Source organism: Doryrhamphus excisus, linkage group LG4, assembly GCF_037039965.1.
Source record: "Doryrhamphus excisus strain RoL-2023G ecotype Guam linkage group LG4, RoL_Dexc_Guam_v1.1, whole genome shotgun sequence".
Lineage (NCBI taxonomy): Eukaryota > Metazoa > Chordata > Actinopteri > Syngnathiformes > Syngnathidae > Doryrhamphus > Doryrhamphus excisus.
Window position 1 is genome coordinate 13,187,420 of NC_136360.1, and position 24,599 is coordinate 13,212,018.

Below are 24,599 nucleotides of genomic sequence, written 5' to 3' on the forward strand. Positions count from 1 at the left end.
TTATGTTTAATCTTTAAACCTAAAAACACAATTGGAAGCCACATTAAACCCTTTTTTTTATTTTAACAATGCTTACTTGTGTGTACGTGGCAGCCAAATGACATAAACAAGATGCCACTCTTAATGTTGACCTGAATGCATTTCACATGAGTCTCTTTAGGAGCCACTTGTAGGAAGGAGGATGACTCAGCAAAAATTGGACAATGACGCAAAGTAGAGGACACACATGAACTCAAATTTGACAATAAATTTGTCAATAATGTCGTCATCCTGCCTTCCAACATGAAATGCTCTTCAATTTGATTGGCGACGATGAGTCACGCTTTACCATTAAAGCTCCAAGAGGAGACGGAGGCCCGGCCCGCTGTAATCCCAGGACGCAGACGCACATTTCGCTGCTGCTGCACTTCTTTTGTCGCTGGTCGCCGTGGCGGCAGCTGACCATGCACGCTCTTTCTTCCCAAGTTGGAGCCCTCCACTATTGTTCACATTCCAAGCAAACCAGAGGGGTCAAAAATATTTATATGTATTAACATAAATCCAATCCCTCCACAGAGCTCCAGTGGTCGAAAAACCCGGTTACTAAAGAGTGGGCACCCGGAGGTGCAAGGAAGGCAGCGCCATGGCCGGGGCTTCAGTGAAGGTGGCGGTCCGAGTCCGCCCCTTCAACTCCAGGGAGATGGGAAAAGAGAGCAAATGCATCATCCAGATGTCCGGAAACACCACCAGTGAGTACCACCGTCTGTTTCTTGCAATTGCAGCTCCTGGCCACAAGGGGCGAGGAACTGTTGTTTTATGCTGCAGCCACTAACTAGGTTAACTACAGCCACATCTGTTAATGCCAGTGATTTCTGACCAGGCACTAATTATAGACCCCGCATGAATTGGTGCATTTATGCATAAATGTCATCAATGTCATGGTCAAATGTTCAGAACTTCAAATGAACTGTTGCTCTGTCACTAACAAAAGTCAAAGCCTGTGAGTGCATTGAGAGGGGGGAAGGGGCCCGCAGCCACACCCACTGCTCTCTGAGAACAGCAATCGATACATGTTTTAGTGTGAGAGTATTCAAAAGTATCGAATAAGACTAGAAAAATTCAATAGCTTTGTCACAATGATTCATTGTTTAGTGTTTATTCAAATGGAATAGGCTAGGTGGGCAAAGTAAGAAACCAAAAACTTACCACTTCCACATGGAATGGGAGGAGATTTTTTTTTTTTTTACAACCATTCACACTCACATTCATACCTATGGACAATTTGGAGTGGCCAATTAACCTAGCATGTTTTTGGAATGTGGGAGGAAACTGGAGTACCCGGAGAAAACCCACGCATGCACGGGGAGAACATGCAAACTCCACACAGAGTTGGCTGAGGGTGGAATTGAACCCTGGTCTCGTAGCTGTGAGGTCTGCGCGCTAACCACTAGACCGCCGTGCCGCCCATGCAATCATTTATTCATTAGTTCATTTTTGACATACGATAGAGAAAGGTAGCGATGTTCGAAGGACGACTGTACTCACTAAATATAGTCACAAAGTCGCTAGTTTGGCTACACTGCTCCCTCCCTACCTCCTCCCTTCGCTTTGGATGTGAATGGGCCCCTCCCGTGTGCAGGGCTTGTGTTGTGTTGGCGATGAGTTTCGCCAATCGTTTGTTGCCTCCCGTGGAGTCTGGAACCCATAATGTGTTTATAAGGGATGGCCAACAGGCAGCACCAAATTTATTTGTGGCAGTTTAAATTTTGAGAATGTACTAAAAACATTGTATGTTTATTTTTTTTCAAAGGACACCCCGATCATAATCATTGCCAAAATTCACATTTCACACAATTTGGTGCTGATGAGGATTGTTCTGTCTCCGCAGAGTATCTTGGAATAAGAGCTAATGTTCGCCTCTTATGTGTGGATGTTTGTGTTGTGGCAAATAGAGCAAAACCTGAAGAGTCATCAAACTAAAATGCGGTGCTATGAAAGCTCTTGAACGTTGCATTGTTGTAATCCGCAAAATTAATGAGGGTGGATTAAGCCAACATTGACAGATTAATATTTAGCATCCATGCAAGAAGGTGAGAATGTCACATATTTGCCTGTGATTGCGTCTCAATAGCATTTCCGTGTCAAAATTGTGTCACTGAAGGGGGAAATGGGTTGTATTGAGACATTTTATTCTGACGCTGAGCTGCTGTAGCCAAACTTTTTAGAGTGAGAACTCACTCGGTCGGGAGGAGACACTCGATATGTCGTCTGCCTGGCAAGTTAAAGCCACCGTTTAATAATAGATGAGTCTTCTTGAAATATTTAACATTTGGCCTAATTTAGCACCCTCCACCCCTCCTCTTCATCCTTCCCTCGCCCCATGTCATGGGTGACTCGGCGATGAGATGCGTGGCATTCTTTTCCGCCCTTTGTGACTTTTTGGTTCTGCTTGGATGAAGTCTATTCAAACACTGAAATATTGCTGTAATGAACTCCTTACTTTTGGCAGAAGGATTATAATGGTTATTATAATTATAACAATAGAGAGTAAATGATGTAACAGTGAACAATGCAAAGGCAGGAATAATTTGTATATATACAGTCCTTAACAATACATGTACAATACATCGCTGCTATTTGCAGGAGTTATCTGTCTAGGCCAGCCGTGAATAGTAAAAAAACACAAGTAAATGAGATGGCCATTCATTTCTTTTTTTTTTATGCCACCTCACTCGCCGCCCCTCCATCTCCCAGCTATCTTGATGTTGACATTTTGCTCAGATTTTGAATGAACTTACACAGTAAAAGTGACTTAAAGTGAATTATTATGTTAGATTCCTCCCCTGCTCCCTTTAATTGCTGCTGTTTGCTTGCATGAAATGCATGGACGCATACAGCATTTCAGAGCATGGAGGAGTGTAGTGTGCAGAGCGTTATGTTGTGGTATAGATAAAGATAAAGATATTTGAGCTGTAAAAAGTTGTGTCAAAGTGTAAGTTATATTAGAAATGTATCTTTTCACAAAAAGCTAAAAGTTTCCTTGTTGGGAATTGCTATTTTCCTGAAACTTACCTATGTTCCACTGCTGATTACGGAATGGAAAAAGGTAGAAACAAACTTTTTTTTCTGATGAAAGATGAGAGTATAATCCTTCTTTTTGGTAGGTTCCATGTTTATACAGCCATAGAACACAATATTCTGTGTTCTTTGAAAAATTGTCTAAAATGGCTTGTACTAAAGGGCTTGAATTTTGAAAAATGCCAGAGGTTGAATGAGTTAATTGGTTCCTGACCCGACTGTGATTCCTTATTTATGAATGGAATGCATTTGTAGTTACAGCATAGAAAACCTGTTTACAACCTTCTAAATAATTTTTTTGTTATTAGAGCCCCCAAGACATGAACTAACACAGCCTCTACACTCCTATTACCCAATATAGTGGACAACATAAGACATATAAGACATACAAGACTCAGGTCCGTGTGTATGTAGATGTAAATATGTTCCAGTGCTTGGGGAGCTGAATAGGAGGAGGACAGGAAGTGATTTTAGGGGTTCAGAGTTAGCTTGGCGTAGGTTATGGCCACTACAGTTGCCCTTGTTGGGGATTATTATGCCGGTTGTGAGATCATTCAAACCTGCAATAAAAGCCTGTTGTTGTCAAATCTGGTGCTTGTGTGTCTCACCCAACAATACAGTAACATTATTGACATTATTCATTAGAGTGGCCAGGATGAGACCATTACCCACATAGGGGTAGAATTAAGTTGTCATTCCGGGTCAAAATTAACATATCAGATTTTAATGACATTTTATCTGCAGATAGATACATTGAAAAAGCAGCATTTTCACCTCATAGGATCATGGGAAATGTGACTACACTACCGAGCAAGCTCTACGAGCTGGCAAAAACGTCAACACCTTCAAATTTGGGTTTCACTGAATGGCTAAGAGGCTGCACGGTGGGCGAGTGGTTGGCACACAGGCCTCATAGCTAGGAGACTAGAGTTCAATTCCACCCTCGACCATCTCTGTGTGGAGCTTGCATGTTCTCCCCGTGCATGCGTGGGGTTTTTCTGGGTACTCCGGTTTCCTCCCACATTCCAAAAACATGCTAGGTTAATTGGCGACTCCAAATTGTCCATAGGTATGAATGTGAGTGTGAATGGTTGTTTGTCTATATGTGCCCTGTGATTGGTGTGTACCACGCTCCTCACCCGAAAACAGCTGGGATAGGCTCCAGCACCCCCGTGACCCTCATGAGGATAAGCGGTAGAAAATGAATTAATTTTTTATCAGACGAAAAGCTGTGTGATGGCTGGTTGAGCCGAAATCAACAGTGCCTCTGCTGGTTGCAGGCAGGTTCTGCACTCCATTTCACTTTAACTACTTGAAGGAGAGATTAAGTGACTATTATGCGCTTTATGGAATTGCAACAATTCATAGAAGAGTGTAAGTGTTTTGTGTATTTACATATAAATAGCTAAGAAGGAGCATCTTGAGGACAAAGCATGATGTTTCCAGCAGTCAGTGTGGAGTGGATGCCTCTTGAGTGTGTATATGTGTGTGTGTCTGGGGGGGGCAGGATGTGAACGAGTTCATTGCTCCTGCTGCTGTGTGGAGGAGTGACAACGACGGTGCATAAATGTCTCCTTGTCCTCTCGTCGCCTTGTCTTCTGGCTGCTTTGTTTAACGTGCCGGTCCACAGACCAGTTCCCACACGGCTGCAGAATGGCAGTCATCTTGTTTTTTTTTTTCTTTTTTGGGGGGAGAACTTCCCTCCCACGTTGAGATGGATTAAAATGCAAAGCACTAAGCAGAAGCTCAATGGGCCTCTTGTTTGAGATGTACAGTTTGCTTTGAGAGCTGTTTCTAATATTTTGACCCCCAGTATGACAAGCACAATTGCACATTGTGTACCTAATAAACTGACAGGTGTATTATCTGAAGTGCGTTTGCTACCACATCCGTGTAATTTGTCCTCGCTCCCTCCATGACATGACCTGAGGGGCGGTCTATAAATGAAAAACTGACAGTGCCCTCATGGAAAGAAAGGACGTGCTCTGCATGCTAATAGCCTCAGTCCAACTGGCGTCACAGGCCGAGCGCAGTTACCTGACGTCAGTCCAGATGCTCATGGGAACGTCAGTGCACAGGTCACCTGAACTGCCGCTCTTCAGAGAAGATGTCCATCTCATCATCTCATCCCGTTTTCTCCTGGATGGCTTCCGCCTACTTGATTAATTTAATTTTAATCCTTTTTTACAGTAACTGGACACTTTGATCGTGTGCATCCACGATGGCAGAGTGCAGCAGTGGTTTCATTTAAGCAGTAAAATCTCTGAAATGACTTAGTGTGCAGAAAATGACCAGCGATAATGTTATTGTCAGTAGCATGATGTTTGTAGCATGTCAAACGTGAATAAATTGTCATGCATTCATTTTTTTGCTGTTCACTTCAATTCATCTTGGAAACATTTTGCACTTTCTGTTAAGTCAATTAGGTCAATTTTATTTTTACAATATTCCACGGGCCAATAAAAAACAAGTCTTGGACCTCAAATGGTCCTCGTGCTGCAGTTTGGACATCCTTAGTCAAATATCTATTTATAAAATATATTAGGCGTTAAATATAATTATTTGTCGCTTTAAAATAATACATATTGAAATAAAACAGTAACAATACATGATAAAAAAATTATTATGTACATTATTTTATTTTTACATAAAAAATAATTTTATGCATATTATATTACTAGTATCAACATTTCTGACTTGTTTCGCTTTACATTCTGACTTTTCATTTTTTCGTAGGTTTATTTTTATTTTTTTAATAACATCCATGGGCCATTTGTCTCATAGTAAAATGCTCGCGGCCACTAGGGGGCGTGTGGGATGCCCCAGGATTGGTGTGATAAGCTATGAAGACTGCCCACTGTAAATATCCTCAGTTTGTTTCTTCGCTGTTGCATCTTAAAATCATTCATGTACTTCCATGTTCGGGAATTACAACTTCTTAGCTAATTTGTGGGTAAATTAGGAACAAGTTGAACATTTTTTTTATTTTTTTGGGAGAAAGTGAAGTAAGATTTACTTATTGTAGGAAATAGTACTTATTGTAGGTGCATTATATCTTACTGATTATTGATTCTGGTGATGCTGTGACCAGCCACACGGCAAATGTATTTTAATTCAATCATAAGCACAGAATGGATAACATAACTGGATTACTTGTATTGCTGTACCAGTTTCTTCTAGCATGGCATGTCAGGGCCAGTAAAAGGTCATCCTCACTGGTGCTTATCCCTAGATGGAAACATCCGTGTTCACACTTATGCCAGCTTCTACTTAGTCGTTTCCTGCATCGACCTCCTCTGCATTAGCAGGAAGTTGTTCAGAGGAAACAGCTTATTAACTCACAGCTACGTAGGATGCTGCTGCTGATGATGTCACAATGTTTACAGCAACACTCGACTAATCGTCAAATGACTACGAATGGGGATGGGATGCAAAGGTAAAGCTGTCCTAATCAATAAAAACCTGAGCTGTCCTGAAGTGTCTCCAATGTGAATTGTGTGAGCATCCGATGTCAACTTAGTGGGAAATGACATCGTCAGCAGTTGGTCATTGTCATGACTCATGATTAGTCATCCTCTGCGGTATTATTACTGCCTTTAATATTTTAAAAGAAGCTTTCAGTGTGGTTCATGGCTGCACACAACGATGCTTTATGACACCACTAACCTATGATAAAGTGCAGCTATACAAAAATATTGTTTAATGATGAACACCTCTCTGACACTGTCAATCAGAAATAAGTGTTATTATCTCTGAAGAGGCTGAATTTTTGATCCAGCTCTTGTGCGCTCGGGGAATTGACTCAGTCTCAGTTGGACTGTTTGGGTTTTCTTAGAAGGTGTTTTGCCTCTCATTCGGGTCCTATCCTAGCATGTCTAGTCTAGGATATGATTTGTTGACTCTTTGAGCATGATATGATGAACTGCTGTCTTCTAAGACAACTCGAGAACAGTCCACTTGCGATCGATTCAGTGCCCTGAGAAGTCCAGAGCAGTCCAGTTGATGGTCAAAGACTAGCTCGGACAACTTTAGATGGTGCTATCTTTAGATGGCCCTATCTAGCTTTGATAGGACATCTTTAGATGGTTCTATCGTTAGATGCTCCTATCTAGTCTTTGAGTATGTATACTATTAGTGTTTTATAGAGTTTTACGCTACTGATGATTTGTTGCTGACTCTGTCCAATCTAGTCTAGTCTTTGAGTATGATTTGTTGACTCTTTGAGCATGAAATAATGAACTGCTCATGAGCAAGGCAAAGCGTCCTCTAACACAACCCAAGAAAAGTCCCCTTACTATTCATCCAATGCCTTAAGAAGTCCAGAGCTGTGCTGTCTAGTCTTTGAGCATGCCTAGTCTTTGATTGAATTTTTTCCTAGTGGTGATGTGTTGTTGACTCTCTAGTCTTTGACCATGAACCAATGAACTGCTTGAATGAAACGTTTTCTAAGACAACCTGAGAACAGACCAGTTGCGTTTGCGTCAATTAACTGCTCAAAGACAAGCTTAAGACATCTTAAAGTGGTCCTCTAAGATTTGTTAGGACATCTTCAGATTATGGACTCTTTGAGCATGTCTATTCATTGAGATATACCCTACTGATGATGTGTTGTTGACTAGATAGGGCAGTCTGGAGCTGTCCTATCTAGTCTTTGGGCATGAACTGATGAACTGATGGGGTAAGACAACCCAAGAACAGTTCGTGAGTAATTCAATGCCCTGAGAAGCCCAGAGCTGTCCAGTCCATGCTCAAAGATTAAATTGGACATCTTAAGACGTTCTTTGAGCACGTCTAGTTTGAGTTTTACCTTACTGATGTGTTGTTGACTAGAGTGGACTCTCTCTGTAGTTGTTGAGCAACAACTGCTGAATCCTGCTTGGGTGAGAGGCCAAGCGTAAAACAACCTGAGAACAGTCCAGTTGCGATCGATTCAACACAATGACCTGGATGAATGAGAATATTCCCAGACAAGCTCTTGTATTGGTTCACATTAGACCTTGTTGGTGTACAAAATGTGTATACTGCATAGGTTCAGCACTGAAGACGTGCACAAAGGACCTCAGAACTTGACACTGGCTTCGCTCTGATCCAGTTTCACTCCGCTGACTTGCCCTCCTTGTCGTGTCTTTCAGCCATCATCAACCCCAAACAGGCCAAAGACAACAAGAGCTTCAACTTTGATTATTCCTATTGGTCCCACACCACGGTAACACACACAGACCTTCTACACACTATACATTAAATACTGAATATTTACAGTTGACGTTTTGGTTGGTTGTTGGCTCCAGCCGGAGGATGCGAATTACGCGTCTCAGATGCGCGTCTATCAAGACATCGGCGAGGAAATGCTGCTGCATGCTTTCGAAGGCTACAACGTCTGCATCTTTGCCTACGGCCAAACTGGCGCCGGGAAGTCCTACACCATGATGGGGAAGCAGGACGTCAAGGATCAGCAGGGGATCATCCCATTGGTAAAGACGTGGAGATAAATCAGCAATTAAGATCATTAAGGATGAGGTAAATTAATCCGTGTCATGTTCTTCCTTGCAGCTGTGTGAAGATCTGTTTACCAAAATCAATGACAACACGGACAACAGTTTGTCCTACTCTGTGGAGGTAAAAAAAACGATTTAACCTTCTTTGATCAAATTCCTTTTCAATGAAAAATAGGCCTGCTAAGCAGCTTCAGCTTTTTATATATTGTCCATAGGTAAGCTACATGGAGATCTACTGTGAGCGCGTACGTGACCTGCTCAACCCCAAAAACAAAGGCAACCTGCGAGTGCGAGAGCATCCTCTTATGGGACCCTACGTGGAGGACCTGTCTAAGCTGGCCGTCACCTCCTACAACGACATCCAGGACCTGATGGACTCTGGCAACAAGGCCAGGTGATAGTGACCTCCCAGCCTCAGAAGCTCCAACTCACAGCAGACTGGCTTACTGTGAGTCTCTCTCGACAGGACTGTGGCCGCTACCAACATGAACGAGACCAGTAGTCGCTCCCATGCTGTATTTAACATCATATTCACTCAGAAACGCCATGACGCTGATACTGACAACACCTCTGAGAAGGTATACGGTTTATGAGCCAATCATGAGAGTCGCTTGTCTTCACTGGATGTCAACATTCTGCTTTCAGGTCAGTAAAATCAGTTTGGTGGACTTAGCCGGCAGTGAGCGAGCAGATTCGACCGGGGCCAAAGGGACCAGGCTGAAGGTGGGGAAAGTTGTCTTGTTCAGGGATTCTCAAACCAGGTGCTATGAACAGTAGGTCTTTAGAGTCTCACAAAGTACAACAAAGCCAACAAAGGAGAGAGCTGACACCCTTAACTTACAAGGGAAAGTGTCCGGCAAGCTACCTAGCATGCTTTGCGGTAGGAAGATATGGGTCTAAGCGATAAATAGACAGATGGGTTAGCATCATTAATCTGTTCCTGACGGTCCGATTAAGCGTGAAATGTACGCTAACCAAATAAATTGTCCCATCCTAAATGGTAACACTAAACACTATATAATTTTCCAAGCAGAAAATGCATATATATGATCAATGGATGGAATAAACATTTAACATCACTTACGTTGATGGAAGTCTTGATTATTGTCGGTTATTAAGCAGCAAGATCTACACGGACATCACCTTTGAGTTATTGTTTCAGTGATCATCTTCTTTACCAACATGCTGGCGCTAGCAACTTTCTTTGGCTTCTTGGTGGATTATTTTGCAGCCGTGATCAATAAGAACAGCAGACTTTTGGTAATCGTGTTAGTTAGCAAAGAACAACAGAGTCAACTGCTGATGATGTCATAGACGAGTGAGAGGATTTCCGATTCCTGTTTTCACATATTAGCAATAGGATGCTAACAAGGACGTTTCATGACGAAAATACATTAAGAACACAGTTGGACTCATGCAGTGTACTAATAACGCGACTAAGACGCTGCGCTGCGCTGTGCGTACATTAAGTACGCTAAGTTTTGCTCACTAACAAAGATATGGCCTCTTTGTCTCTTATTCTCTGTTACAGGAAGGAGCTAACATTAATAAGTCTCTCACCACGCTGGGAAAAGTCATCTCCGCTTTGGCAGAAGTGGTAAAAAAAAAATGTTTAATCCGCAGTGAAAGATACATTTGATTGATGTGGTATGAACGTGCTCATGTACATACTCTGTTTCATTATAGGACTCTGGCCCAAACAAGGTAAAAAAAACTCTTTACACTTTTGCACAATAACTACGAGCAAACAAAGATAGAAAAATAGAGTAATTGCACAACAAAAAACAAAAAAACAGCAACATTGGAAAAATCTGCAGTAATTTTACAAGAATAAAGTGAAAATATTAAGAGGAAAAAGTTATAATTTTACAACAACTCGAAATATTTTTTAAAAGTTGTTGTATTATGAAAATATCATATAAAGTTGCAATGTTATGAAAAACAGAACAGTTAATAAAGTTTTATTTTATTCCTTTATAGAAAATTAGGTTGCGGGAAAAGCTATGTTGCGAGAATAAAGTTCAAACATTAAGAGAAAAGTTAAGAGAAATAGGTCAGAATAAACATTTATACCACAGAAACAAAACAAAATAAAATAATTTTTTGAAAATTAGGTGGGGGAGAATGTGTAATGTATCATATTATTAATAAAATATATAATATTACAAGATGAAAATGTATGAAGATTATTGAAGAAAGTTTATTTAAAATAACAGCTAAAATGAGAATAATAAAAATAAAAAGGGGGCACGTGTACACTAATCATCAACTTTTCCACCTATATCACAAAGCTGAGATGTGTTTTTTTCTTGAAATAGAAATACTGTTTCTTGAAAGTTCTTAACATAGCAACACTCTTTACAAAATATCCTTGGGTGGAGAACATTTAGACACTATCTGATAATGATATGATATGATAATGATATGATAATGATAATGATACAGCCTTTTTAGTAACATCTTTAAGTCCCTTCACAGAGCTAATGATATATTTATCTGTTTAACACACAGAATAAAAAGAAGAAGAAGGCAGAAAGTTTTATTCCCTACAGAGATTCTGTCCTGACCTGGCTACTGCGTGAGAATCTTGGTAGGAATCAGCAAATCTCAAAACACTCTTTATCATTTACTCCAATTAATCAATGTAACATGTGCGCCAGGTGGGAACTCTCGCACCGCCATGGTCGCCGCGCTGAGCCCGGCTGACATCAACTACGACGAGACGCTCAGCACGCTCAGGTAGAGAGAGAAAGAATGGTGCAGCTTTGCTCTGACATCTTTGTGCTACATGCGGGAGATTGAATGATTGCACGGTTTATATTCGCAGATACGCCGACCGCGCCAAGCAGATCCGCTGCAACGCTGTCATCAACGAGGATCCCAACAACCGCCTGGTGCGCGAGCTGAAGGAGGAGGTGTCCCGCCTCAAAGAGCTTCTCTTCGCCCAGGGCCTGGGTGACATCATTGAGAGTGAGGATGCTTTGACTTACCGTGTGATGACATATTTACAGCCCTACCTTGACGAGAGTATGAAATTGTGGCTTTTGCCAAAGGGGAAAGAGATTGGGTGATTATAAAGAATCTTTGAACCGTAGGCTCAATTTAGATTCTTAAGTATGCATATGATATTGTACCGATACAAGCATTGTGTATGGTCCTGAGCTGTGATTCAGGGGTTGGGCTACAGGGGGCAGTGTTTCCCACAGGACTACAATCTATCTATGGGGTGGTTATTAGTCTTTTTGATCCTGAATTTTCAGTTTTTAGACTGAAAAAGTAGACAGTAACAAAAATTGGCCACTTTTACAGCAAGGCTGCTAGTGCTAGCCACTAAAAGCTAGCTAATAACTCACTTGCATGCACAAAAAGGTAAAGAAATTCAAGTGAAACGTGTGCATCAATCTATGTTGTTGTCTTACTCTCTCTCCTTCTCCCTGTGTCTCTCTCTCTCCATCACGTTGCATCACCTTCAAGCATTTCGAGGGTCTGCTGCGGAGATCGAGGGTTTGAAATGTGTGTTTTCTGCCTCTTGCATTGTGCACCGCGCGTGCGCTTCCTGCGGCCGCCGAACTTCAGCTTTTTGTGCTCCCTGCTCGCCGCCGCTGCATTGGGAGCAGAATTGTTTATTTTAATCTTTTTTTGGCCTTTACTGTTATGATTGTTGGCATTATTTTCTCATTCATTTTTGCTGGTTTTGTTCACCCGGAGGCCAAAAAGGTGTTCAGCCGAGTACTCAGATAAAGTATACGAGCGGTCCATAGCAGCGCATTCAGTTATAATAATAATAATAAATAAATTAATAATAATACAATACATAGTAATACTACTGTATATGATCAAATAGGGGCTGCACGGTGGTTAACAAGTAGGCCACACAGTCAGGAGATTGGGCAGATGTGGGTTTGAATTCCACTTGGGACTTTGCATGTTCTCTCCGTGCGTGGGCTTCCTCCAGGTACTCCGGTTTCCTCCCACATTCCAAAAACATGCTAGGTTAATTGGCAACTCCAAATTGTCCATAGGTATGAATGTGAGTGTGAATGGTTGTTTGTCTATATGTGCCCTGTGATTGGCTGGCCACCAGTCCAGGGTGTACCTCGCCTCTCGCCAGAAGACAGCTGGGATAGGCTCCAGCATAACCCCGCAGCCCTAGTGAGGATAAACAGCAAATTTAAGCGTCATCACTATTACATAGTTAATGCCAATGATGGTGTGTTAATTGCAGGTCATAGTTTGTGCAGTGTGACAATCAGACGCATTGTGAGCAGGTCAGCTTTTTGATTAGATGTCTATGAGTCACTCCCGATGTTCTCTGCACTAATCAGTCTTAAAAATGGCTGGCTTTTATGTTTTATTTGTCGTACTGATTTGTGCTGATGCTTGATACAGGAGAATAAACGCTTGTCTGAAGCGGCAGATGAGCGTTTTATTTTTGAGTTATATTCCGCAGCTTGTCGATGTATTTTATTTGTGGCTTAGTCATTGTTTTTTTCTTTTTTTTGTTCTTTGCTTTCTGCTGGTGCTGCCCTGGCTTGTCGCATCGGAGTTGTTATTATTAGGTCTATTGAAAGCCTCCTCTTTTTTGTGTCTATTCTCTCTTCTCTTCCTCATCTATTTTGTTTGCTCACCCCCAACCCCACTTCCTGTACACATAAAACCCCCGCCTGGCCGCCGGCCCTGCCGACAGACGTATCCGATTACGAGAACAATAACAATAAAGGCCAAGCTGTCAATCAAAGGGATGATCTCTCCACAGTGACCAACGCCATGACGGGCATGAGTCCCTCCCCGTCTCTGTCCGCATTATCCAGCCGCGCCGGCTCCATCGCCAGCCTGCACGACCGCATCATGTTCAGCCCGGGCAGCGAGGAGGCCATCGAGCGCCTTAAGGTGAACACCGGACAGCACTTTGTCATTACACTGGGCTTGGCGGGGGTGGGGAAAAATACAGCACATGATGTTGCTGATTTATGTTTCTGTCATGACAGCAATTACAAAAATGACTACTTGGCCCCAATCCAAGTGGGGCGGAACGGCCATATATGAAAATGTCGGCTTTAGAGGTGACCCACTTGTCAAAAAAGCACACAATTAAGGCAATACTTTTGCCAGGAAGTACTCCCCACGCCGACCAGCAAATGGCAGAAATCCATGAGTAATTGATACGTTGATACGGCCATAAAAAATTGCACTAAAAGTGACTTTTGTTGTCATTTCAGGGTCTGTTTCAAAACCTTTCACATCTCTTCAATTGCCATTGTTCACTCGCAAGCATAACGCTAAATGCATAATGCAAGTTTAAGCAGTCAATATGCCTAACATGATATCAAATGTGTAACTACTCACCACTAATGAATGATAATGTTAGATGATGAATGACTATAACTATGGTGCATTCAAAGATATAATTAAAGCATAAAATTGTGTGCTTTTATGCTGTATAGTTGTCCCACATTACCTCGCAGTTAAAAATTAATTGATAATAAATAATTTTGTTTTGTGGACCCATGTGGCCTATTACTCAAAAAAATATACATAAGCATTGAAATTGTGTATGTAGTATTCTACATTGGCCACAAGGTGTCGGTGTTAGGTGAAACGAAGACCAGGTGTAATGAACAGAAAAGACATTTATTGCAGTTTTATTATGCATCTCACAACAGGCACAATACAATAACATAATAATCATAACAATAACACCTACTGCTTCCCTAGGGAACGCATTTACTGTGACACAAACGAGCAGTTTTATTTACATCTTAAATATTGACTCTTATTATGTCTGCTGTGTTGGATAATACCAGTGTAAAGCCATTTAAAGCCGCCATTAGAATACATTGATGAGACACATAGCCACTATTACAAATAAACTGCCTTAGCTACTAACAAACATAACTAGTGTGTGGGTGTGTGTGTTATGGGGGGTGCTCAGCAGGAAGAGGGCACGATATAATGCTTGAAGCACATCGCTTCACCAAATAGATGGATTGACTTCTTCAAAATCTTTGACTTCCAAGATTTACTGTCACCCTTTGGCCTAGAAAATATTTTTTGTCCACTCACTTTGTCTTATTTTGTGTAAATGTCAGGAAACAGAGAAAATCATTGCAGAGCTTAATGAGACGTGGGAAGAGAAACTTCGGCGCACGGAAGCCATTCGTATGGAACGGTGAGCTCCTTTTTCTTCGCAGACATAGACAAATGAGCGTGAAAGAGCGCATGAACGCCTCAACGTGACTGTGATCTTCATTCCACAGCGAGGCACTGCTAGCAGAAATGGGTGTGGCCATGCGAGAGGATGGTGGCACAGTCGGCGTCTTTTCCCCGAAGAAGGTAATCAGACATGTCTAACGTTTCATCCACCCAACTGCTGTAAGCCATGACAATTAAATGCCTCTTTATTCAATCCTAAGCCATCTGACAGCCCCAGAAAGCCCCAGGCTGTCTTTATAGACACTGTTGGGCTTTTTTCCCCCAATGAGGTTTGTAGCTGGGAAGTGTTGAGTGTGTCTCCTTCTGCGGGTGCTTTTGCAGCTCTGACATTCAAGTTTTAAGACGAAGAAAAAAAGATAATGCTCATATCTTGGTGATGGGTGTGACATTGGATTGTGTGGATGGACTGTAGCTGCATGAGGTTGTTTTTTACGACTGCTCGTCTCCTCCTGGGGGAGATAGCTTTGTGGGAGCTGTGATATGCAGTGTTTGCATAATGTTCTATTGTAAACTGCACAGGGGTCATAAAAGAGACATGGTAATGACTTGTAAAGTTTCTGCAGACAACTCATTGCTTTGTGCTCTCCATCAGACGCCTCATCTGGTCAACCTCAACGAGGACCCTCTCATGTCCGAGTGCTTGCTCTACTACATCAAGGATGGCATCACAAGGTTAGATGCTGTCGAGCACCGACCTTCACCAAGGCAACACCATCAAAGATACATACCTCCAGAAATTTAGCATAAAAACTCATGTGGCATTACTTGAGAAACTCCAGCTTTACAGATGTCATGTCGACTGCAGGCTGGGTGTATCGGCTTTGACACATGGGGCTCTATTTTTGCCTTCTTTCTTCCCTCGGGGGTGTGTGTGTGTGCCAGACTGCGCCGCTCACAAAAATTGAAAAGTGCACTGGCCACACTGCATTGTCGCGGCATAGCCTGCGCCTGGTCTACGAAAATAGAGCCCATGGTGATATGAGATGTCACAGTAAACCACGGAGTGGCACCATCTACCATGCACTATTCTACCGAGCAGAGGTCACTATTTGAAGATGTATTTTTCACATAATTCTACAAACTATTACAATCACTATTATCAGCCGATAAATGATGATAACAAAAATAGCTCATAAGGGTTTAATTTAAGAGCTGACATATAGCAACTTCCATGGGTTTCTTGATAATAATCAAAGGTTCTTACATCAATAGGTAAAGCATTGTACTGCCCAAAAAAATTTAACTTGTATGAACTATTTTTGTTGTCATCATTCTAAATCAAAAACACGAATGTCGACCATATAATTTATTAACAAATTAACTAAAAAAAAAAAAGACAATGTGTTGTTTGTTTATGTTAAATCTGCATTTTTATCTGGATCTGCACCAAAATCTAACCGCCATTCCCCTTGTTTGTTTGTTTCTTTCGGCTTTTTCCTGATTACAGAGTCACCGCAGCGGATCTTGTTTTTTTTTGTTTGGATCCTCATATTGATTTTTGGCTTGAGCCCTTTATGTTCCGGATGCCCCTAACGAACACCAATGAGGCTTACTAGGGGGGATTTGAGTCCAGAACGCTAACCAGTACACCACGGCGCGCTCCTAACTGCCATTCCCCAATGAACAAAAACTTAAACATAGCTAAACATAGCAAACTAAAAATAGAAAAAACAAATATCAGAACTGTTTTAAAAAGTATGAAAAAAAAACAACTTTGTTTGTTTGCTTTGGTTCTTCCTGCACTACCCCTCCACAAAGTTTCATGGAAGTCGATTAGTAGTTTTGAGGAACTAATTCCTTGTATTTGTAAATAATTGTGCTGACTGTCACCATGGAAATTATTTTAGGGTGGGACGGCTGGATGCCAGCAGCCGTCAAGACATCGTTCTCAGCGGCCACTTCATAAAGGACGAACACTGCACCTTCACCAGCTCAACTGGTCCGCAGGGAGAAAGTGAGTGGTGTTCGCCATAAAAAATCACCATAAAAATCGCTAATGAGCGATCAGCATCCGCATTTGTTCTCTCATTGTGGCGTCTTTGTTTCCTGAGCAGCCGTTGTCCTTGAACCATGTGACGGAGCTGAGACTTATGTCAATGGCAAGCGGGTGACCGAGCCCACTGTTCTCAAATCAGGTTGGTTGTTTCTTCATTGCGAAGACATTAGGAAGATGGTCATCAATAAGTCCTGTTTAGTAGCACCACGTGAGCTGTACTGTCAGTGTTTATTCTTTGTACATTTTTTGGGGTTCAGGAAACCGCATCATCCTGGGGAAGAGCCACGTGTTCCGCTTCAACCACCCCGCGCAGGCCCGAGCTGAGAGGGAGAGGACCCCTTGTGCCGAAACCCCCGCAGAGCCTGTGGACTGGGCCTTTGCCCAGAGGGAACTGCTGGAGAAACAAGGAATTGACATGAAGCAGGAGATGGAACAGAGGTAATCTGTCAGCTGAATGAATGTATAAGGAGGGCACCTTCACAAGCTGTTTGTCTTCAGGCTGCAGGAGCTGGAGGATCAGTATCGCAAAGAAAGAGAAGAGGCCAACAACCTTTTAGAGCAGCAAAGACTGGTAGGCACCTCTCTATAACTCTCTAACATAAGGTGATGATCTAATACAGGAGTTGTATCATAAATTCCACCTAACAGAGGCCAAGCATAGCACTCATCAGAGCACAAACTTCCACCAAGGCTGATTATTTGCCAAGTGTCATATTTAAGCCAATAATGTATTTTTGCGGGCGGCACGGCGGTCGAGTGGTTAGCGCGCAGACCTCACAACTAGGAGACCAGGGCTCAATTCCACCCTCGGCCATCTCTGTGTGGAGTTTGCATGTTCTCCCCGTGCATGCGTGGGTTTTCTCCAGGTACTCCGGTTTCCTCCCACATTCCAAAAACATGCTAGATTAATTGGCCAATCCAAATTGTCCATAGGTATGAATGTGAGTGTGAATGGTTGTCTATACTATGTGCCCTGTGACTGGCTGGCGACCAGTCCATGGTGTACCCCGCCTCTCGCCCGAAGACAGCTGGGGGAAAAAAAAGCGGTAGAGAATGAATGAATGTATTTTTGCCTAAATTAATTATTTTCCGGCTGCACGGTGGACGAGTGGCGCGCGCAGGCCACACAGCGAGGAAACCCGAGTTCAATTCCACCCTCCGGCATCTCTATGGGGAGTTTGCATGTTCTCCCCGTGCATGCGTGTGTTTTCTCAATGAAAAAAACATGCATACAAAACTTAAGGCATTCAGAAGACACATTCAAAGACGCTGTAATGATATGTAGTATTCTACACTGGTCACTCAGTGTTAGTAATGTTACTGTAATGTTGGGTGAGAAACACAAGCACCAGACTTGATAGTATAGAAGGTAACCCAATAACAGTGGTATAAAAAAGTTTGGGCACACCATATAATTTTCAAGATTTTCCTTAATAAATCACTGGTTGTTGGGATCAGCCATTTCAGTTATTGGATCCTATTAAGTGGCTCTTTTATGGTTTGTTGGCATATATTGTATATAGCTTATGGAAATGAGCCACATTATGTTTATGCTTCATCTTCAGGATTATGAGAGCAAGCTGGAGGCTCTTCAGAAGCAGGTGGATCGTTATTACCCAGAAGCCCCCGAGGAGGAGGAGCCAGAAGAAGAAGGTAATTCATGCAGTTAATGGACAACAATAGTTTGGCGTAAAGCTGAACTTTGCGTCTTTGTGGCCCATAGTGCAGTGGAGCGACAGGGAGCGAGAGCTGGCTGTGTGGAGCTTCCGCAGGTGGAAGTGTTACCAGTTCACCTCTCTGCGTGACCTGCTGTGGGGCAACGCCATCTTCCTCAAGGAGGCCAACGCCATCAGCGTGGAGCTCAAGAAGAAGGTGACAATATGTGGTGGAAAAAAGGCTGAAACGTGGCTTTTACCAACGCACCTGTTGACCTCCCAGGTACAGTTCCAGTTTGTGCTGCTGACAGACACCCTCTACTCGCCGCTGCCACCAGACCTGCTGCCGGCAGATGCCAGCAAAGACTTAGAAAAGCGACACTTTCCACAAACCATCGTTGCCGTGGAGGTGCAGGACCAGAAGAACGGAGCCACTCACTACTGGACATTGGAAAAACTCAGGTAATTTCAGCTTTGGCTCCATTTTTTCATGTATGGTGTCACACTGTACAATAGATGGGGTTCTGAAAATGTCAAGTGTCCACAATTTTTGCAATAATAATCCCCTCCAAAAAACTAAGACATGAAAGACTACATTTCATATTGTCACCGGGGCGTGGCCAACAAGCGCAGATAACCACCAGGGGTTGTAATTAGTGCTGTGTCAAAAAAAAATAATAATAAAGTTTTATCAAAGCTAGCTTGCTCCTGTACTGCTATTATTGTGGGCAGTAAAAGGTACACCTGTGCACTACTCATGATGTCAGATCAGCATCTTGATGTGGCACACCAGTGAGGTGGGATGGATTATCTCAGCAAAGCAGAAGTGCTCACTATCAAACATTTTGACAGATTTATGAACAATTTGAAAGAAATGGTAATATCGTTTATCTGGAATGAATTTTAGATCTTTGAATCCATCTCATGAAAAATGGGAGGAAAAACAAAAGTGTTGCGTTTCTATTTTTGTTGAGTGTATATACAATGCCTGTTGATAAATAATCATGAGCTCAGAGAGACCTCTGATTTTTTCCCCTCACTTTCTCATGCACTCCAAGTCATTATTAATTTCCAAATTACTGAGTTTCTCGGGCTCACACTGAATCCGTCTCAGCTCTGTTGTGGCCGCTGAAAGAATTCCGCAAGATTGAAAACTGTGTTCTAGGCTCCGTCAGCCGTATGCCACAATGGAAATAATCAGTTTGGGGTCTAACGTTTTTTTGGGACGCCACAGATGCCGCAGACACTGGAGGACTATCATATCATATCATCATCATATCAATATAATATAATATCAATATAATATAATAGAAACAGTTACAGTCACAATTTGGATAATATCTATCAACATTGTGCAATCAAACAACAAACAGCAATACAGAGTAATTAAAGCCTATTTAATATTACTTAACATGAAAAAAAATATTGTTTTGTACTTACTCATTGTATTGAAGTCAAAAGGCACCAAAAAACCCCACAAAAATCTACGACACAGCGGCTGTGCAGACAAATATGGCTGTTGTTTACAAGAACTTCCTGTATACAAGGCCAGTTATTCCGTGAACATCTGCTCTCGAGAGCGTGGTTTCACACACACACAGCATTTTGAGGCAAGCTGGACTGGATCAGGACCCGAGCCACAACAGATTCAGTGTGAGCTGACGGTAATTATTGACTGCTTCTAATTAACACCCTGTCCTCTTTTGCGGTTTAGGTATATATAAATGATAATAACATTTTTTTTTTAACTAAAAAAGCTTGTAGAGCGACTACAATTCTTGTTGATTCTTTCACAGGTGCTCAGTTCACATTTAGGGTCTAAAATCAACATCACTCTTGCAGACAGAGGCTGGATCTCATGAGGGAGATGTACGACCGTGCTGCTGAGGTTCCCGCCACGACGTCGACAGATGAGGGCGAGAGCGTGATGACAGGCGGCGACCCTTTTTATGACCGCTTCCCCTGGTTCCGCCTGGTTGGCAGGTACGTTCTTCTCAGGTGGTAATCGCAGATTGTGTTGAAGAGACAGGGGGGCTCTATTCTCTTCTTTTCTATTAATTCAAGCTCTTTCTTGGTAATAACAGTCCTTGTCCTCCCACTGGAGTCCTGCTGTGTTTTCTGCACCGCCTGCTCCTCCCAAGCTCCGTCTCTCTCTTGATTAGTCCCTCACAGTCATATGCGGCAGTTATATAACAGAACTTGCAGCATATTAAGCCTCGAGTGGCATGTAAATACCGCCAGCCACGTGGAAAAGGACCAGGCGCTTATCTGACAGCAAGTTGTCACATCATTTTGAATGTCCTAATTCCATATTTTGGCTACTTGATGTAGACACATGAGAAGGAAACAGCCGTCAGCGGGATACACAATTGCTTTTTTTTTTTAGAATGCATGTAAATATGAATTATTAAATATTATTATATGTATTAATCAATAATACATCTTATATTTATTTACTAAAGATCCACATTTCCACATTTATAATTGTTAGTACAATACAATCATCATTATATTTGTTACTGTAGTGTGATACTGTATATCCTCACAATTCAATAAGATAATGATCTACACTTATGTCAATACAATATAATAGTCATCATGGATCATGGGATGTTGTCAGTGATATGATAAATATGATTATATAAGTCATAATATTTAAAATGTAATGAAAATAATACACACTTTGTTACAATTGTATACATGTATCTTTTATAATTAATATAAAAAAATACAATATCATCATTTTTATAGTTTAATGGATAGGATGTGGGTGAGGCTGGGCCGCATGGAGAATTGGGAGGAGGGCTGGGAATCTCAGGCCACCACATGATACAGTAAGATAAGCAATGCGTAGCTCATGATAACCATAATATTTCAATACCAATGACCAAAAAAATAAACTATTTCATACTTTGTATTTTGCGTCATTCAGCTGGGATAGGCTCCAGCTTAGCCGTGACCCTAATGAGGACAAGTGGATGGTATTCCAACAAGGGTTGGAATTTGTGCAGCATATTTAAACCAGAATACAAGCAGCAATGCTGCAAAAAGAATGATACTGATACCGTCAAACAGTAATACAAACAAACAGTATTTTAAACTCATTCAGAAAACATCTCATGTTTCAAGGGAGCAATCATTTCTCTAGCCAATCATCTAGTGATAATAATGACAAATTATTAATAAAAAGGCATTATATGATAATCCAAAATGTTATTGTAATATAATAATTACACTGAATCTGAATAAGTAATTCAAAATTAAATGTCAATAATGCATACTTTGTCATAAAAGTCCAGATGTATTTTTAGAGTTTATATAAATGAAATATATTATTACAATAATAGTAGTTTTATAGATGCTACTGTCACATTCGGGCATGGTCGTGTAGTGTAGCGACCCAAGGATGCAGAGATGAGGACCCAATTGCAGGTAAAAATGTAGTATTTATTAGCAGATGCTATGCAGCAGCACCACTCACTCACATGTCCAACGTCAAAACGACAATGACCCAACAACTAAAGGAGCGCGCACCTGAACTAAATAGGCATGACAGATAATGAGAAACAGGTGCGGGAGATAATGGAACGCAACGGAAAACAGAACAGAGCAACACAGGAAGTGAATACAAAATAAGGGCATGAACCAGGAACAGAGGAAAAGAGGAAAACTAAGAAAGCTGTCACGAGGGAGAGAAGCCCAATCGTGACATAAACATGACGCTTTGCTTGTGTAAGACATTGAAGTCTTGGATGAAAATCTTCCCACCAACCATAAAAAAGTCTCCTGTTTTTTCCCTGGGACTTGGAAGGCTCATGATCTTTGCCGGGCAGTGCAGGCAGCGACTACTTCTGTCTAGCTTGGTTTGCATCCCATTGTGTTTTCAGTGAAAGAGCAGCTGTGGCGGCGTTCTACTACCAAGTGTGTGCTTTTTCTCTCTGACTCTACTAACCCACTTCCCGTGTCTCTGGCTGAACCAGAAACCCTCTTTTCAACACTTGCATGAGTGAGCGCATGAGCGACCCCACCCCGTCCCCGACCCTCTCCAACTCTGAAATGACCGAGCCGGCTGACTCGCAGCGGGAGGCTCGAGGGGAGGAGGACGAGGCGGCAGAGTTGGAGGATCTGGACGATGATATCTTTTTGGACGACCCGTGCTCGGAGCTGGGGGGAGAGGAGGAGGAGGATGATGATGATGATGATGATGATGATGAGCGAGCGCTCTGCCGAGGCTCCAGCGAAGGCCAGGATCCCTTTTACGACCGCTCGCCATTATTCAGTGTAGTGGGAAGGTTGGTGAGGTTTCAGGAGCACGCTGGTGGACGGAACTAGCTCTTTCATGCTGAGACGCAGGGTCGCCTGGTCGCAACATTTGCGAAACGACATGCGTGAATATGTGTGCCACATTGTAACTGTCTGAAAGGTACACAGGGGGTTGGGATTTTGGACACATTTTTTTGTCCATATGAATTTGCTGTTTGGTGCAGGAGGCCATTACTTTCTCATAGTACAGTGGAACCTCCGAGGTTTAACTCCGTTTTCCTCCAATTTGTTTATATTTAGAATTTCTTACATTTGGAAAAAATGTAAATAGAAATATCATTTTTCCAGATGTGTTTTGCTATGACTTAGTGTAGACCCCAGGATGCAAGGACATGGGGGCAGGTTGCTTGAGTAAAGTCTTTAATTAATAAAAGATAAGCTCCCACGGAGCAGCACGACACACAAGTCAGAATATCAGAATAATGAAGATGTCTAGGAGGTAGAGCAAAGGCAAAGATAAAACTGACCATGGGAGGTGGAAACAAGAATGTGCAAGAAAAGGGGAATCATACCAGGGAAGATAAGATAAGATATGCCTTTATTCGTCCCTCAGTGGGGAATGGGAAACAAGTTAACAGAGATGCAATGGAATGCATCAAACACACAGACATCTAAAGTGCAAGGAAAACACAATTAGGCAACAACGAACAGAAGCTAGAGTGACCAAATGTCCTGTTGTCCCAGGACAGAACAGGTCCTATCCTGTGTTTTGGATTTTTGTATTTTTTCCAAAAATGATGAAAATGTCCTGATTTTTGTTGTGAGGTTAAATTGAGCTGCATTAGGGCACGCTACTGTATGTGAGGAAATTCCAAAGTTCCAAACTTTTTGAATTAGCATTGCCAAAAAGCTAAACATACATACAGAGTCCTGTTGAAGTCTTGCCACTTAACAGAATATATTGGTTACATTCCCAAACTTAAGATAGTACTAGATAGTACATTGGAATATAACAATTTTGTATGCATTCAGAGGAGGCATACTTTAAACCAGTGCTTTTCAACTGGTGTGTCTGCAGGACCCACCATCACCCAAATTGCGTACATTTTTCAACTCAAACTTCTATGTGTTCTGTTTAAAAGGACTGTTTGCAACACCACTTGAGCTGTTACAGTGAGGCGCTGTCTCTTTATGGCGCACTCTTCAGCCGATATCTACAGCTGTGTGTTGGACAGAAGGCACGTCAGTTCCCCTCCTGCACAAGCTTGACAAAGTCACCCATAAACATGACTTAGCACCTTGTGGTGATATAGCAAGGAAATAGAACTAGAGATTATATGATTTTTTTTTTTTTTTTACCCAGGCAAAAACCTGTGACTCACTTTTAGGTCATGACCCACCAGCTTTAAACCTATTGGAATTTAAGGCATACTTGATTATGCTTTCATTTGAGTAGATAACAGCGAAACGCGGCAAATTTTTTTGGTTGGCCTTTTTTGGTTAATGTCGAAGTACGTAATTTTAGTTGTGCGCACCGTTGTCTCCGCTACCCAACTTCTATGTAGCAATAACTTTTATTTTCAGCTCTGTGGTCGTCGTCATACTTGTTTCGATAAATTCTGAACTCTTACAGAATTTGCTAATGTCACATCATGCATGGCATAGGTTTGACCTTTGGACTTTTCGTCTTTAGAGGTTCCACAGTACGCCAAATGTACAGTATGTATGTAACTTTAACTCCTGCAAATAGTCTGTATGCAAATGTTGTCTAAAATAATGAAGTGAATGCTGAAGTAGACATTTCCCCGGCTTTGACAGCCTGTCCTTCCTGCTAACAATGCTAACACACTAACAAGCATCTCTCCCATGATGTTTTAACCCTCAAAAAAACTTTACACAGCCCAGACAGATTGGGATCAA

At 41.9% G+C, this 24,599-nt stretch overlaps 2 protein-coding genes across 16 annotated transcripts in view; one reads left to right on the top strand and one right to left on the bottom strand.

The window, feature by feature from the left end:
• Positions 1–5,398, bottom strand: part of dtymk (deoxythymidylate kinase (thymidylate kinase)) — a 35,831-nt gene extending 30,433 nt beyond the window's left edge. Inside the window, exon 1 of the mRNA XM_058072829.2 lies at positions 5,395–5,398. The gene's annotated coding sequence lies outside the window, so the exon portion shown is untranslated. The remainder of the gene's footprint in view (positions 1–5,394) is intronic.
• Positions 1–24,599, top strand: part of kif1aa (kinesin family member 1Aa) — a 46,194-nt gene that overhangs the window by 796 nt on the left and 20,799 nt on the right. For 3 of the 15 annotated variants that reach the window (XM_078790228.1, XM_078790229.1, XM_078790227.1), the window contains exons 2-27: positions 556–728; positions 8,190–8,263; positions 8,346–8,528; positions 8,608–8,673; positions 8,768–8,946; positions 9,019–9,130; positions 9,198–9,275; positions 10,084–10,149; positions 10,239–10,256; positions 11,064–11,142; positions 11,213–11,291; positions 11,380–11,522; positions 12,027–12,065; positions 13,240–13,442; positions 14,642–14,721; positions 14,810–14,885; positions 15,358–15,437; positions 16,613–16,719; positions 16,820–16,900; positions 17,019–17,199; positions 17,260–17,332; positions 18,327–18,414; positions 18,485–18,633; positions 18,700–18,878; positions 20,259–20,399; positions 22,397–22,708. In XM_078790228.1, coding sequence (XP_078646354.1) covers positions 623–728; positions 8,190–8,263; positions 8,346–8,528; positions 8,608–8,673; positions 8,768–8,946; positions 9,019–9,130; positions 9,198–9,275; positions 10,084–10,149; positions 10,239–10,256; positions 11,064–11,142; positions 11,213–11,291; positions 11,380–11,522; positions 12,027–12,065; positions 13,240–13,442; positions 14,642–14,721; positions 14,810–14,885; positions 15,358–15,437; positions 16,613–16,719; positions 16,820–16,900; positions 17,019–17,199; positions 17,260–17,332; positions 18,327–18,414; positions 18,485–18,633; positions 18,700–18,878; positions 20,259–20,399; positions 22,397–22,708 — 2,972 coding nt within the window. In that variant the 5' untranslated portion in view covers positions 556–622. The remainder of the gene's footprint in view (positions 1–555; positions 729–8,189; positions 8,264–8,345; positions 8,529–8,607; positions 8,674–8,767; positions 8,947–9,018; positions 9,131–9,197; positions 9,276–10,083; positions 10,150–10,238; positions 10,257–11,063; positions 11,143–11,212; positions 11,292–11,379; positions 11,523–12,026; positions 12,066–13,239; positions 13,443–14,641; positions 14,722–14,809; positions 14,886–15,357; positions 15,438–16,612; positions 16,720–16,819; positions 16,901–17,018; positions 17,200–17,259; positions 17,333–18,326; positions 18,415–18,484; positions 18,634–18,699; positions 18,879–20,258; positions 20,400–22,396; positions 22,709–24,599) is intronic. The other 12 variants (XM_058072788.2, XM_058072793.2, XM_058072794.2 and 9 more) reach the window with 4 other exon arrangements.